The sequence below is a fragment of the Saccopteryx bilineata genome, chromosome 5, assembly GCF_036850765.1.
Source record: "Saccopteryx bilineata isolate mSacBil1 chromosome 5, mSacBil1_pri_phased_curated, whole genome shotgun sequence".
NCBI classification, from domain to species: domain Eukaryota; kingdom Metazoa; phylum Chordata; class Mammalia; order Chiroptera; family Emballonuridae; genus Saccopteryx; species Saccopteryx bilineata.
This window is the reverse complement of record NC_089494.1, coordinates 141,899,685-141,913,456: the sequence shown is the minus strand read 5'-3', so window position 1 is coordinate 141,913,456 and position 13,772 is coordinate 141,899,685. Positions and strand designations below refer to the sequence as shown.

Genomic DNA, 13,772 nt, shown 5'->3' with positions numbered 1-13,772 from the left:
AAGAAATAGTCATGCATTTTTCTATAAACCAAAACTGTAGCTGTCAGAAAAGGATTATTTAAATTTGTTCATACCTAACATTTCTCCAGACTTTATTTAAATCACTAGAGCTACAATTCCAGGCTTCAGTACATTGTAAATTAATTTGTTTTTAAACTGTATTTACATACTCATTTGTGTTATAAGCCCAGTTGTATACTCCAAAAATAATTTCTTCACTTTGTATGGATGACACTCCTTTCACCTTTGCTCACTCAGTGCTGCTGCAGAAGCTGATGGTATTGATCCACTGATAAACATCCTGTCCAGTAAACGAGACGGAGCCATTGCCAATGCTGCCACAGTGCTGACGAACATGGCCATGCAGGAGGGCCTGCGCGGGAGCATGCAGAGCCACGGCGTGATGGCCGCGCTCCTCAGCCCGCTGCGCAACGCCAATGTCGTCGTGCAGAGCAAAGCTGCGCTCGCCATTGCGGCCACTGCCTGCGACATGGAAGCCCGCACAGAGGTAAGAGTTGTAATAACCTCTGCTCTCATTTTCCTGGTCCGTACTTACGGATCAATTAATTTGAAACATTTTCAAATGTTTAACCGATCTATCATTTAAGTCTTAAAAACTGCTGCAATGCTTTGGAAGGACAAATGGGCATTATCTCGCAAAGAAGGTGAGCATACCATGTAATCCAGCAATTCTGTTTTTAAGCATATATTCCTAAAACAATCTTTTGACCGTATGTTCCAGGAAGCATTGTTTACAATATCTAAACAACTGGGAACAAACCAATTGTCCAATTGTAAAGAGTGGATAAATAAATTATGGTATATTCATAAAATGGAATCTCACATCAGTAAAAATGAATGAACCATTGCTACAGACATCAGCAGAGATGAATCTCACCATGTTTAATGCTAAGCAAAAGCCAGTTGCCAAGCATTTATCTTATGATCCATTTATATACCATTCAGAAATAAGCAAAGCTGAGAAATGCGTTATTTAAGAATGCATACATACATATAAGTTAGAACTATAAAGAAAAGTGAGCCCTGGTCCTTTGGCTCAGTGGTTAGAGTGTCAGCCCTGTGTATGGATATCCTAGGTTTGATTCCTGGTCAGGGCACACAGGAGAAGCACCCATCTGCTTCTCTTCCTCATCCTCTCCGCCTTCTCTCTCTCTTCCCCTCTCACAACCAGTGGCACTGAGAATATCTCCATTGGTCAAGCCCGTCAACCTCAGGTGCTAAAAATAGTGCCCAAATAGAGCATCAACCTCATATAGGGCTGCCTGGTGGATCTCGGGCCAGGTGTATGTGGGAGTCTGTCTCACTATCTCCCGTCCTCTCACTTAAAAAAAAAAAAGAAACGATTAACCCCAACTTTAAGAAAGGGGTTTCCTCTTGGTGGGTTAAGGGTATGCATATGATTCAAAGGAGCACCCAGGGGTTCAAGGTTATTGAAATGTGCCATGTCTTTAGCTGTTGGTAACAAACAGGAGTCCCTTTTACTGTGATTCTTGAAATGATAAATATGAGTTACTATTTTGTTTCTAATATTGCAAAATTTTACAACATAGAATTGCATTTTTTACAAGTCCACCACATAAAAATGTATTTGGTACTTGTGGTTGGTCCTATTAAATCTTCATAAAGATTTAATATAATCCTACAAACCTCCCTTTATCTCTTGCTTTTCTACTATTCATTTGTCACCATGGCACTCATTCAAACAGTCTTGCACTGTGTTCCTCTCTCCTCAGTGTAAGTGACAATAGCTAGCACCTATTGAGCACTTGCTATGCGCCAAGCACTGTATTAAGCACTTGACATTCATTTAAGCCCCACTTGTAAGAGGTATGTTTGTAATTCCCATTTTACATATGAGGACAGTGTGGCCTAAAGACGTCCTGTGCTCCAAGCCAGGGTGGCAAATGTCAGAACAAGAGCAGAGGCTGTGCTCCTGCACGATGCTGTCTGCTCAGATGGCTACCACATCTTTCCTCTTCTCTCTTAAATGTCTCCTCTGCCCCCTTCTTTGTGCCCATTAACTAAGTTCATTTTTGTTCACCTGCTAAGGTAGTAAGACAGTCACCAAATATTTATTTACTAGCTACTGTTTGCCAGACACCATGCTAGGGCTGGGGAGCACAGTGGCAAACAAAGTAACCTGCTCATACATCTGTGCAGCTTGTGGAGTTGTCTATCTATTTCCTGGAAGGTTGCAACTGACTCTTTAATGTTTTCCCTACCTCTGCCACCTCCTACTCTGTGTATCTCCTCCAGACTGATTTTTTATATTGAGGACCTTCATCACAGCATTGCAAGTTCCCAGTAGGGTGCCATTGCCCCATGGTAAAAGGTGAGCTGCTTAGAATGAAATGCAAGGGCCTTCAGCTGTGGAGCCAAGGCTTGCAGCCATCCCATGAGCAGGCTCCTCCTGCAAGGATGAGGCGAAAGCCCAGAATCAGGTGAAGACGCACAGCTGAGCAAAGGTGCTCACTCCTACCCTCAGGGCCAAGCATAACATCACCCGTGGGTGCGGGGCAAAGGCCAAGGCCACTGAGGCCTGTACACCCGAGCACATGATCACAGCCACTCCTGTGAAGGAGAGGCAGAAACCACAGCAATAGCCCTAGTGGGCAGGCACTGGAAACACCCATACCCAAACACTCTAGGCAGCAACAGCAGAGGTGTGGAAGGCCTGCAGACAGACCACACTTGGGGAACACAGGGGATATACCCAGTGGACTCCAGTGGCCAAAACTTTCTTTTACATAGACAAAATGAGAGGGCAGAGAAATGCAACACAAATGAATCAAGAGAAATCCCCAGAAAAGGACCCGAATAAGTCAGATATAACCAAATTACCAAATGCAGAGTTTAAAATAACAATTGTTAGGATGCTTAAAGATATTAGAACAACAATAGATGGTCATTACAAACACCTAAATAAAGAGATAGCAAATATTAAAAAAATTGAAATAATAAAAAAGAATCAGTCAGACATGACAAATACAATATCAGAAATGAAGAACACAATGGAAGGAATTAAAAGCAGGATGGATGAAGCTGAGAACAGAATCCGCGAGTTAGAGGACAAGATAAATAAAGGCACAAAAGCAGAGCAGAAAAAAGAAAACAGACTGGAAAAGTCTAAGAGAGCTCTGTGACAACATGAAGAGAATAACATCCACATCATAGGGGTTCCTGAAAAAAAAGAGAAAGAACAAGAAATAGAGACTTTATTCAAACATATTATAGCTGAAAACTTCCCTGAATAAAGGCAGGAAAACATCTCACAAGTTCAAGAAGCACAGAGAACTCCCTTAAAGAGAAACCCAAAGAAATCTACACCAATACACATCATAATTAAAATACCAAAGCTAAGTGATACAGAGAAAATATTAAAAGCTGCTAGAGGAAAAAAAGACTATCACTTAAAAAGGAGCCCCCATAAGGATAACTTCCGACTTCTCAACAGAAACACTTGAGGCCAGAAGGGAATGGAAAGAAATATTCAAAGTAATGCAGAACAAGAACCTACAACCAAGACTACTTTATCCAGCAAGGCTATCATTTAAAATTGAAGGAGAAATAAAAAACTTTCCAGACAAAAAAACCTCAAGGAATTCACTACAACCAAACCAAGGCTGCAAGAAATGCTAAGGGGCCTGTTGTAAACAGATCGAAGGAGAAAAAGAATATAGCAAAAGAGGAATACAGTTTTAAAGAATAAAATGGCATTAAACAACTACATATCAATAATAACCTTAAATGTAAATGGAGTAAATGATCTGATCAAAAGACATAGGGTAGTTGTGTGGATAAGAAAACAGGACCCATACATATGCTGTCTACAAGAGACACACCTTAAAACAAAAGATGCACATAGACTGAAGATAAAAAGATGGAAAAAATATTTCACACAAATGGAAATGAAAAAAAAAGCTGGGGTAGCAATAATTATATCAGACAAAATGGACTTTAAAACAAAGATTATAGTAAGAGATAAAGAAGGTCACTACATAATGATAAAGGGAACAATCCAACAGGAAGATATAACCATTATAAATATCTACGCACCTAATATAGGAGCACCTAAATATATAAAGCAGATTTTGATGGATTTAAAGGGCAAGATCAACAGCAATGCTATAATAGTAGGGGATTTTAATACCCCACTAACATCACTAGATAGATCCTCAAGAAAGAAAATTAACAAAGAAACAGCAGACTTAAAGGACATACTAGATCAACTGGATTTAATAGATATCTTCAGAACTTTTCACCCTAAAGCAGCAGAATATACATTGTTTTCAAGTGCTCATGTTACATTCTCTAGGATAGACTACATGTTAGGGCACAAAAGCAGTCTCAACAAATTTAAGAAGATTGAAATTACATCGAGCACTTTCTCTGATCACAATGTCATGAAACTAGAAATCAACCACAACAGAAAAACTGAAAAATACTCAAACACTTGGAAACTAAATAGCATGTTATTAAATAATGAATGGGTTAACAATGAGATCAAAGAAGTAATAAAAAAATTCCTAGAAACGAATGATAACGAGCACACATCAACTCAAAATTTATGGGACACAGCAAAAGCAGTCCTGAGAGGGAAGTTCATAGCATTACATGCATACCTCAAGAAGCTAGAGAAAGCTCAAATAAACAACTTAACCCTGCATCTAAAAGAACTAGAAAAAGATCAGCAAGTAAAGCCCAGAGGTAGTAGAAGAAAGGAAATAATAAAGATCAGAGAAGAAATAAATGGCATAGAGGCTAAAGAAACAATACAGAGGATCAATGAAACCAGGAGCTGGTTCTTTAAAAAGGTAAACAAGATCAATGAACCTTTAACCAGACTCACCAAGAAAAAAAGAGAGAGGACTCAAATAAATAAAATTAGAAATGAGAGTGGAGAAATAACAACTAACACAACAGAAATACAAAATATTGTAAGAAAATACTATGAAGAACTGTACACTAAAAAACTAGACAATCTAGATGAAATGGACAAATTTCTTGAAACATATAATCTTCCAAAAATTAATCTGGAAGAATCAGAAAACCTAAACAGAACAATTACAACAAATGAGATAGAAACAGTTATCAAAAAACTCCCAAAAAAGAAAAGTCCTGGGCCTGATGGCTTCACAAGTGAATTCTACCAAATAGTGAATTCTACCAAATAGTCAAAGAAGAACTAACTCCCATCCTTCTCAAGCTATTTCAAAAAATTCAAGAGGAAGGAAGACTTTCAAGCTCCTTTTATGAGGTGAATATAATTCTGATTCCAAAACCAGGCAAAGACAACACAGAGAAAGAAAATTATAGGCCAATATCCCTGATAAATTTAGATGCTAAAATTCTCAACAAAATATTAGCAAACCGGATCCAGCAATATGTGAAAAAAATAATACATCATGATCAAGTGGGATTTATTCTTGGGAGGCAAGGCTGGTACAATATTCACAAATCAATCAATGTGATTCATCACATAAACAAAAGGAAGGACAAAAACCACATGATAATTTTAATAGATACAGAAAAAGCATTTGATAAAATCCAGCACCCATTCATGATCAAAACTCTCAGCAAAGTGGGAATACAAGGAACATACTTCAACATGATAGAGGCCATCTATGACAAACCCACAGCCAACATCATACTCAATGGACAAAAATTAAAAGCAATCCCCTTAAGATCAGGAACAAGGCAGGGGTGCCCCTTTTCACCACTCTTATTCAACATAGTTCTGGAAGTCCTAGCCACAGCAATCAGACAAGAAAAAGAAATAAAAGGTACCCAAATTGGAAAAGAAGAAGTAAATCTATCATTATTTGCAGATGATATGATATTGTATATAGAAAACCCTAAAGTCTCAGTTAAAAAACTACTGGACCTGAGCCCTGGCCAGTTGGCTCAGCGGTAGAGCGTTGGCCTGGCATGCAGGGAACCTGGGTTCGATTCCCGGCCAGGGCACATAGGAGAAGCGCCCATTTGCTTCTCCACCCCCCCCCCTTTCTCTCTGTCTCTCTCTTCCCCTCCCGCAGCCAAGGCTCCATTGGAGCAAAGATGGCCCAGGCGCTGGGGATGGCTCCTTGGCTTCTGCCCCAGGCGCTAGAGTGGCTCTGGTCGCGGGAGAGCGACGCCCCGGAGGGGCAGAGCATCGCCCCCTGGTGGGCAGAGCGTCGCCCCTGGTGGGCGTGCCGGGTGGATCCCGGTCGGGCGCAGGCAGGAGTCTGTTTGACTGTCTCTCCCCATTTCCACATTCAGAAAAATACAAAAAAACAAAAAAAAAAAACCCAAAAAACTACTGGACCTGATAAATGAATTCAGCAAGGTGGCAGGATATAAAATTAATATTCAGAAATCAGAGGCATTTTTATACACTAACAATGAACTGTCAGAAAGAGAAATTAAGGAAGCAATCCCCTTCACCATTGCAACTGAAAAAATAAAGTACCTAGGAATAAATTTAACCAGGGAGATTAAAGACTTGTACTCGAAAAATTATAAAACATTGATAAAAGAAATCAGAGAAGATACAAACAAGTGGAAGTATATACCGTGCTCATGGTTAGGAAGAATAAACATCATTAAAATGTCTATATTACCCAAAGCAATTTATAAATTCAATGCAATACCGATTAAAATACCAATGACTTACTTCAAAGATATAGAACACATATTCCAAAAATTTATATGGAACCAAGAGAGAACATGAATAGCCTCAGCAATCTTGAAAAGGAAGAATGAAGTGGGAGGTATCACATATCCAGATATCAAGTTATACTACAAGGCCATTGTACTTAAAACAGCCTGGTACTGGCATAAGAACAGGCATATAGATCAATGGAACAGAACTGAGAACCCAGAAATAAACCAACACTTTTATGGACAACTGATATTTGACAAAGGAGATAAGAGCATACATTGGAGTAAAGACAGCCTCTTCAACTAATGGTGTTGCGAAAATTGGACAGCTACCTGCAAAAAAATGAAACTAGACCAACAACTCACACCATTCAAACTCAAAATGGATAAAAGACTTAAATGTAAGGCGTAAAATCATAAGCATCTTAGAAGAAAACATAGGCAGTAAGCTGTCCGACATCTCTCGCAGCAATATATTTGTCGATTTACCTCCATGGGCAAGTGAAATAAAAGACAGGATAAACAAATGGGACTATATCAAACTAAAAAGGTTTTGCACAGCTAAAGACAATAAGAACAGAATAAAAAGACAAACTACACAATGGGAGAATATAATTGACAATATGTCTGATAAGGGGTTAATAACCAAAATTTGTAAAGAACTTGTAAGACTCAATACCAGGAAGATAAACAATCCAATCAAAAAATGGGCAAAAGAAATGAATAGACATTTCTCCAAAGAGGACACACAGATGGCCAATAGGCATATGAAAAAAATGCTCAACATCACTAATCATTAGAGAAATGCAAATTAAAACCACAATGAGATATCATCTCACACCAGTCAGAATGGCACTCATCAACAAAACAACACAGAATAAGTGCTGGCGAGGATGTGGAGAAAAGGGAACCCTCCTGCACTGCTGGTGGGAATGCAGACTGGTGCAGCCACTGTGGAAAACAGTATGGAGATTCCTTAAAAAATTAAAAATCGAACTGCCTTTTGACCCAGCTGTACCATTTTTAGGAATATACCCCAAGAACACCATAGTACTGTTTGAAAAGAAGAAATGCACCCATGTTTATGGCAGCAGTGTTCACAATAGCAAAGATCTGGAAACAGCCCAAGTGTCCATCAGTGGATGAGTGGATTAAAAAGCTTTGGTACATATATACTATGGAATACTACTCAGTCATAAGAAATGATGACATTGGATCATTAGAACAACATGGATGGACCTTGATAACATTATACTGAGCGAAATAAGTAAATCAGAAAAAACTATGAACTATATGATTCCATACATAGATGGGACATAAAAATGAGACTCAGAGACATGGACAAGAGTGGGGGTAACAGGGTGGGGGGGGAGGAGAGGGAGGGAGTTGGGGGAGGGGAGCGGCACAAAGAAAACCAGTTACAAGGTGATGGAAGACAATTGGACCTTGGGTGATGGGAATGCAGCTTAATCAAATGTCAAAATAACCTAGAGATGTTTTCTCTGAACATATGTATCCTGATTTATCAATGTCACCTCATTAAAATTAATTTAAAAAATAAAATAATTCTGGGTAAAAAGAAGAAAATAAAAAGAAATGCAAGGACCCTCAGTGATCTGCACCTGCCTGCCTGAGACTGAAGTCTCTTCCTATTTGGAGCCCTATATTCCAGAAGTATCATCCTATTTGTAATTCTGTTAGTGTGTTTCATTCTCTTATTTATACCTTCTTGTTTCCTCTGCTTGGGAAGCTAGTCTCACTTTTGTCATCATGATAAACTCCTGCTTTCTCCTTCAAAACCAAGCTCAGACATCCTCTTTTATGGAGGCCTTCCTTCAGCCCTCAAGCTTGTGTGCATCCTCCTCTGTGCTCCCATTGCACCCTATCAGGCCTCCCTGGTCTCTGTCTTACATTATATGGTTCCTGTATGAAAGATTATAATAAGCTTCCTTTAGGAAAGGGAATTAAAGGTTTTCTCCCTGTGTCCAAACAGGCACACTGTATATGTTGAGAAAACAGTTGTTAAATGAATAAGTGAGATGAATAAATGGAGGAATGCAGGATTGAAGGAATGAGTGGAAGAATTAAGAAATAATTACATCTTTGCCAAAAGAACACATGGAGTTAGAGTGCTCTTTATCTGGTGTTATATTTAGAAAAAAAGATGTTCAGAAATTTGGCTTGCTAAGCATAAGATACTTTGGGAAATTTTTCTTAGCTGCCCAAGTTACAGTTGGCCAACATGTACTCTCTGCCAGAGCCCCTTTGAGGAGAACATGACGGAAGATGAGTCGTTTTCTGCAAGGACGCTTATCTTTAGGTACTGCACACACAGACTGGCAGAATACCCCTTGTCCTGCAGGATCAGCCAATGGAGCACTGCATTTCAGACAGTGAAACTAAACCTCTGGCACATCTTTTATTTTTCCCTGTTTGGAATAATATAGTATATAAGTAGTTTCTTTTAATAATGCATTGAAGGTAGTTTCATCTAGTATTCTTATTATTTTTCTTCTCTTTTTTTGCCATTTTTGGAAAAATAAAGAAAAGACACTGCAAAGATAATAAAAATGTGTGTCTTTCTAGGGAGTTGCTGCAGTATTGCTTTGGCCACATCACTAACATGGTGGCAGTGTCCAGGGACACGGGCACTTCCCTGCCGCGGCTCCTCCTGCCCAGCCTTCCAGACTGTATTCGTTTCTATTACTGCTAGGAGAGATCACCACAATTTCATGCCCTAAAGCAATGCAAATCCACTGTCTTACAGTTTGGGAGGGTAGACGAAGGAAAATGGGCTAAAACCCAGCTGTTGGTGAGTTGTGTTCCTTCTGGAAACTTTAGGGGAAAACCCATTTCCGGCTCTACCCTTTCTAACTTTGCTAGCGCCTGCATTCCTCAGCCGTGGCCCCTTCCGCTACCCCTGGCACTCTTGTCTCCATCTTTTAAGGACCCTTATGGTTCTATTGGGTCCACCCGATAATCTATGACAATGTTCCCATCTCCACGCCTGAATTTAGTCACATATGCAAAATCCCTTCCAGGAACAAGAATATCTATGGGGGGGCCATTCTTGTCTGCCTCAGCACCAAAAGGACATTCAGTGTTGAGAAGCTGGTCAACAAACACAGGAGTCCCAGCTGTATGCCACGGGAAGATGGCTCTTTCCCGGGCCTGCCCTGTGCAAAAGCACCAGGACCTCTCTCCATGATTTTCTTGTGGCCTCTTCTTGACTTTGAACAGAAAACTGGGCTGCTTCTGTCTGTAAGGGTTTTCGATTGATTTTCCCCCCTAAATTTCAGAAATCTAAATATGGATACTTCCTAAAATGATTTTTTTAATGTAGTTACAACCTTTCAACAATCAAATAATGAGACTTTTTTGGAATGCCTAATGCTTATATTCTGGACTCCTAATGTGCAAAACGTTGGTTTCTCCCTCAGTTAAGAAACTCTGGTGGGCTGGAGCCCCTCGTAGAGCTCCTGCGCTCGAAGAATGATGAAGTCAGAAGGCATGCCAGCTGGGCCGTGCAGGTCTGCGCAGGCGACGAGCTGGTGGCCACGGAGCTGTGCCGGCTCGGGTGAGTGGAGGCACCCACGTTCTCGGCTCAGGTGTGGACTGGAAGGTGAAAAGGTACCCTTTTCAGGCCCAAGGAAGGTCAAGCAGAGTCTGCAGGCCGCCTGCGGGGCCTGCCAGGGCCTCACATCTGCAGGGCCTGCCCGCGCATGCCAGGTCTTCCCTCGTTCTCCCCCTCGCGCTCTCCCTCCCACCTTTACAACCAGCCTCAACGTGTCCTTTCTCACTTGTGCATCTTGAGATTTGCTTCTCTTTCACTTTCCTTAACTGCTGTAACACAATCCTGTCTCTCAATTTCCTAAAATCAAATAGGTGAGTGCTGACGACCATCTCCACTTACCTCTGCCCGATCCCAAGGTTTTGGTCCCAGTTCCGCATTTTCCAGCCTCACCAAGTCCACTCTCTTCACCTATGACAGAGGAGTTAGTGGCCCTTAGCATATCAGCAAACAGGGTTTTTAGGTTTCACAGACAGGTTTACCCTATTTATAAACATTTTCAGTCTTTGTGTCTATCGCCTGCTTAGCTGCAGAAGTTGGAGTTTAATACTAACTTTGCTTTAAATGAAGAACGTTTTTTATTTTTTTCTGAAGCTGTTCTTTTCAACTCTTTGACTATGAGTTACTACCGGCATATATGATTTCAGAAAGGACTGATTTGTCTTTGTAACTCTGTCAGGATCACTTTATCTACAGGGGTGGGATGGCTTCACTTGCTTGTCTTATGCAGAATCTTAGCTAGGTACATAAGTGAGAACTTCATGTTGGGTTGCTTACACAGAGCAAATAATGCCTTTTGCTTTTATTGACAGGGCTTTAGAGATCCTTGAAGAAATTAGCCTATCAGTAAGTCGAAAAAATAAATTCAGTGAGTTAGCTTATAACAAATTGCTCAACAACCACCTGTCGCTGAAATACAGCCAGACTGGCTACTTGTCATCAAGTAACATAATTAGTGATGGATTCTATGACTGTGGTCGGGTAAGTGTGAGAACTCATTTGTATTTTAGTTTCTATACTAATGGTTTCTTACTTAATCATAATACATTTCATTGCAATTTTTATAACCACCTAACATAATTTGTAATTTTATAGACAGAAACTGGGGGATCAGAACTTTATCCTTAACTTTGGCTATAAGATTTTGCATTTGTGTACAGTTTTAACTAGATGAACTTGTGGTGCTAGTTCACCTGTCAGAGAAGATGTGATAGCAGCCCTTCCGGTTTGGGGTCTGTTACTTCCAGGGCCCAGTGTTAGTGATTAGGACAGAAGTATTAGTTTTTATCTTATTAATTATAATCTAGTTGAAATTAATCAAATTGTAATACTGGATTTAAAAAGGTAATATAGAAGAATATTGTTTTACTTGACTGCATTTCTGATTATGATTTTTTAAACAATATATGGTGCAATTCAATGTTAATGTTGAGAGAAATGGGGAGAAAAAACTAGAGTCTTGAGGACTTTGTGACACCCCTGTTTAAGCCAGCATTTTCATGTCTTCTGAAAACTGAAAGTGATGAGAAGAATGGGGAAAACTTAAAAACCCACAAACTTCTTTTTCAGCAACATTGGGAAACAGGTATGATCCACAGACTTCAAGTCCCTGAGGTCAGGCAGAAGCTGTTCAAAAGGAAGAATGGAAGGGGAGGGTGGGGAGCACAAGGGTACCAGTGGTGGAGGTCTCAGAAGACACCATCAACAATAAACCCTTCCTGAGGTGATAGGAGAACTCAGCAGTACAGATGCGAACTGTCCCAGGCAGGCATAGAACCTCAGGAGCTGGGTGAGCAAGGCTGGCAATGGAGGCCCTCGTGGGAAAATCTGGCTCAAAGAAGCAGAGGAGACAGGTCCTTAAAAAGAATCACAGAGCTAAACCATAGTTGCAGAAAACACTCTATCATGCTAACAGAATTAGAGCTACTTTGAATAGTGAAAAATAGCTAGCCTAAAACTTGATTCTAGCTCTTTCTTCTGTCCCCCTGGCCACCATCACTACCATAATACAGGCACAAACCCCTATAAACACATACAAACCACTGAAAAATCACCACTCCAAGAAAGCCCATCTCTTTGATGAATAATTTTTTTTTAATTTGGCACAACATTAATACAAAGAGGCTGTAAGAAAAAACGAGGGCAAAGAGCAGGAAAACCAACAAAGAAAATATCAGAATAATGTTGCCTTGCATCAGAAAATAGTGACAAAATGTATTTGTTCATAAGTTTTGTAAAAAGTTAAGGAGATAATATTCTTTATTATTTTTTTTTCTGTATTTTTCTGAAGCCGGAAACAGGGAGAGACAGTCAGACAGACTCCCGCATGCTCCCGACCGGGATACACCCGGCATGCCCACCAGGGGGTGATGCTCTGCCCACCAGGGGGCATCGCTCTGTTGCGACCAGAGCCACTCTAGTGCCTGGGGCAGAGGCCAAGGAGCCATCCCCAGCGCCTGGGCCATCTTTGCTCCAGTGGAGCCTCGGCTGCGGGAGGGGAAGAGAGAGACAGAGAGGAAGGAGAGGGGGAGGGGTGGAGAAGCAGATGGGTGCTTCTCCTGTGTGCCCTGGCCGGGAATCGAACCCGGGACTTCTGCACGCCAGGCTGATGCTCTACCACTGAGCCAACCGGCCAGGGCAGATAATATGCTTTATAAGGGAGAATTCTCTGATTCATTCATTTGGTAAATATGAAGTTTCTAGTATTGTAGGCTTTGACTATGTCAGTAAACTAGAGACACGGACATCTACTTCCATGGTACGAGTGGGAAGAGGCCAACAATAAACAATGAACATCACAACTAAATAAATTATGTCATATGGTTGAAATAAGTGCTATGGGGGAGAGGTAAGCAGAGCAGAGGCAGGATAAGGGGCTTAGGAGTGCTAGGGTTGATGGTTATAATTTTCAAAATTGTGGTGAGGGAGGCCTCACTAACAGGTAATACCTGAGCAAAAACTTGAAGAAGGTGCAGGCCTTAGCCATGAACATACCTGAGGGAAGAGCTTTCTAGGCAGAGGAAACTGGTTCAGAGCCATAGGGTTTAAACACACTTGGCATACTTAAGAAACAGCAAAGGCAGTGTAGATAGAGCTGGGTGAACCCAGGAGCAGAAAGGTAAAGAGAGCCCAGATCATGTAAGTCTTGTAGACCATCAGAGGATTTTGCCTTGACCCTGAACAAAGCAGGAAATTTTGGCAAGTTCTGGACAGAAGGATGGTCAGTCCTATTTTAAAGGGGTCGTGAACAGTATCTTGGATGAGAGCGGAATCTAACTATATGGCTGGAAAAAGATTTCAGGTGTTCTGGTCTAATGCCCTTCACCAGGCTGATTATAATTGGTAGTGTAGAGCTTTGTCTAGCCCAGGGGTAGTCAACCTTTTTATACCTACCTCCCACTTTTGTTTCTCTGTTAGTAGTAAAATTTTCTAACCACCCTCCGGTTCCACAGTAATGGTGATTTATAAAGTAGGGAAGTAACTTTACTTTATAAAATTTATAAAGCAGAGTTACAGCAAATTAAAGCATATAATAATAATT

At 40.6% G+C, this 13,772-nt stretch overlaps 1 protein-coding gene across 4 annotated transcripts in view; it reads left to right on the top strand.

The window, feature by feature from the left end:
• ARMC3 (armadillo repeat containing 3) overlaps positions 1-13,772 on the top strand; it is a 110,717-nt gene that overhangs the window by 70,579 nt on the left and 26,366 nt on the right. For all 4 annotated transcript variants that reach the window (XM_066279573.1, XM_066279574.1, XM_066279572.1 and 1 more), the window contains exons 11-13: positions 259-508; positions 10,101-10,237; positions 11,044-11,212. In XM_066279573.1, the coding sequence (XP_066135670.1) occupies positions 259-508; positions 10,101-10,237; positions 11,044-11,212 (556 nt within the window). The remainder of the gene's footprint in view (positions 1-258; positions 509-10,100; positions 10,238-11,043; positions 11,213-13,772) is intronic.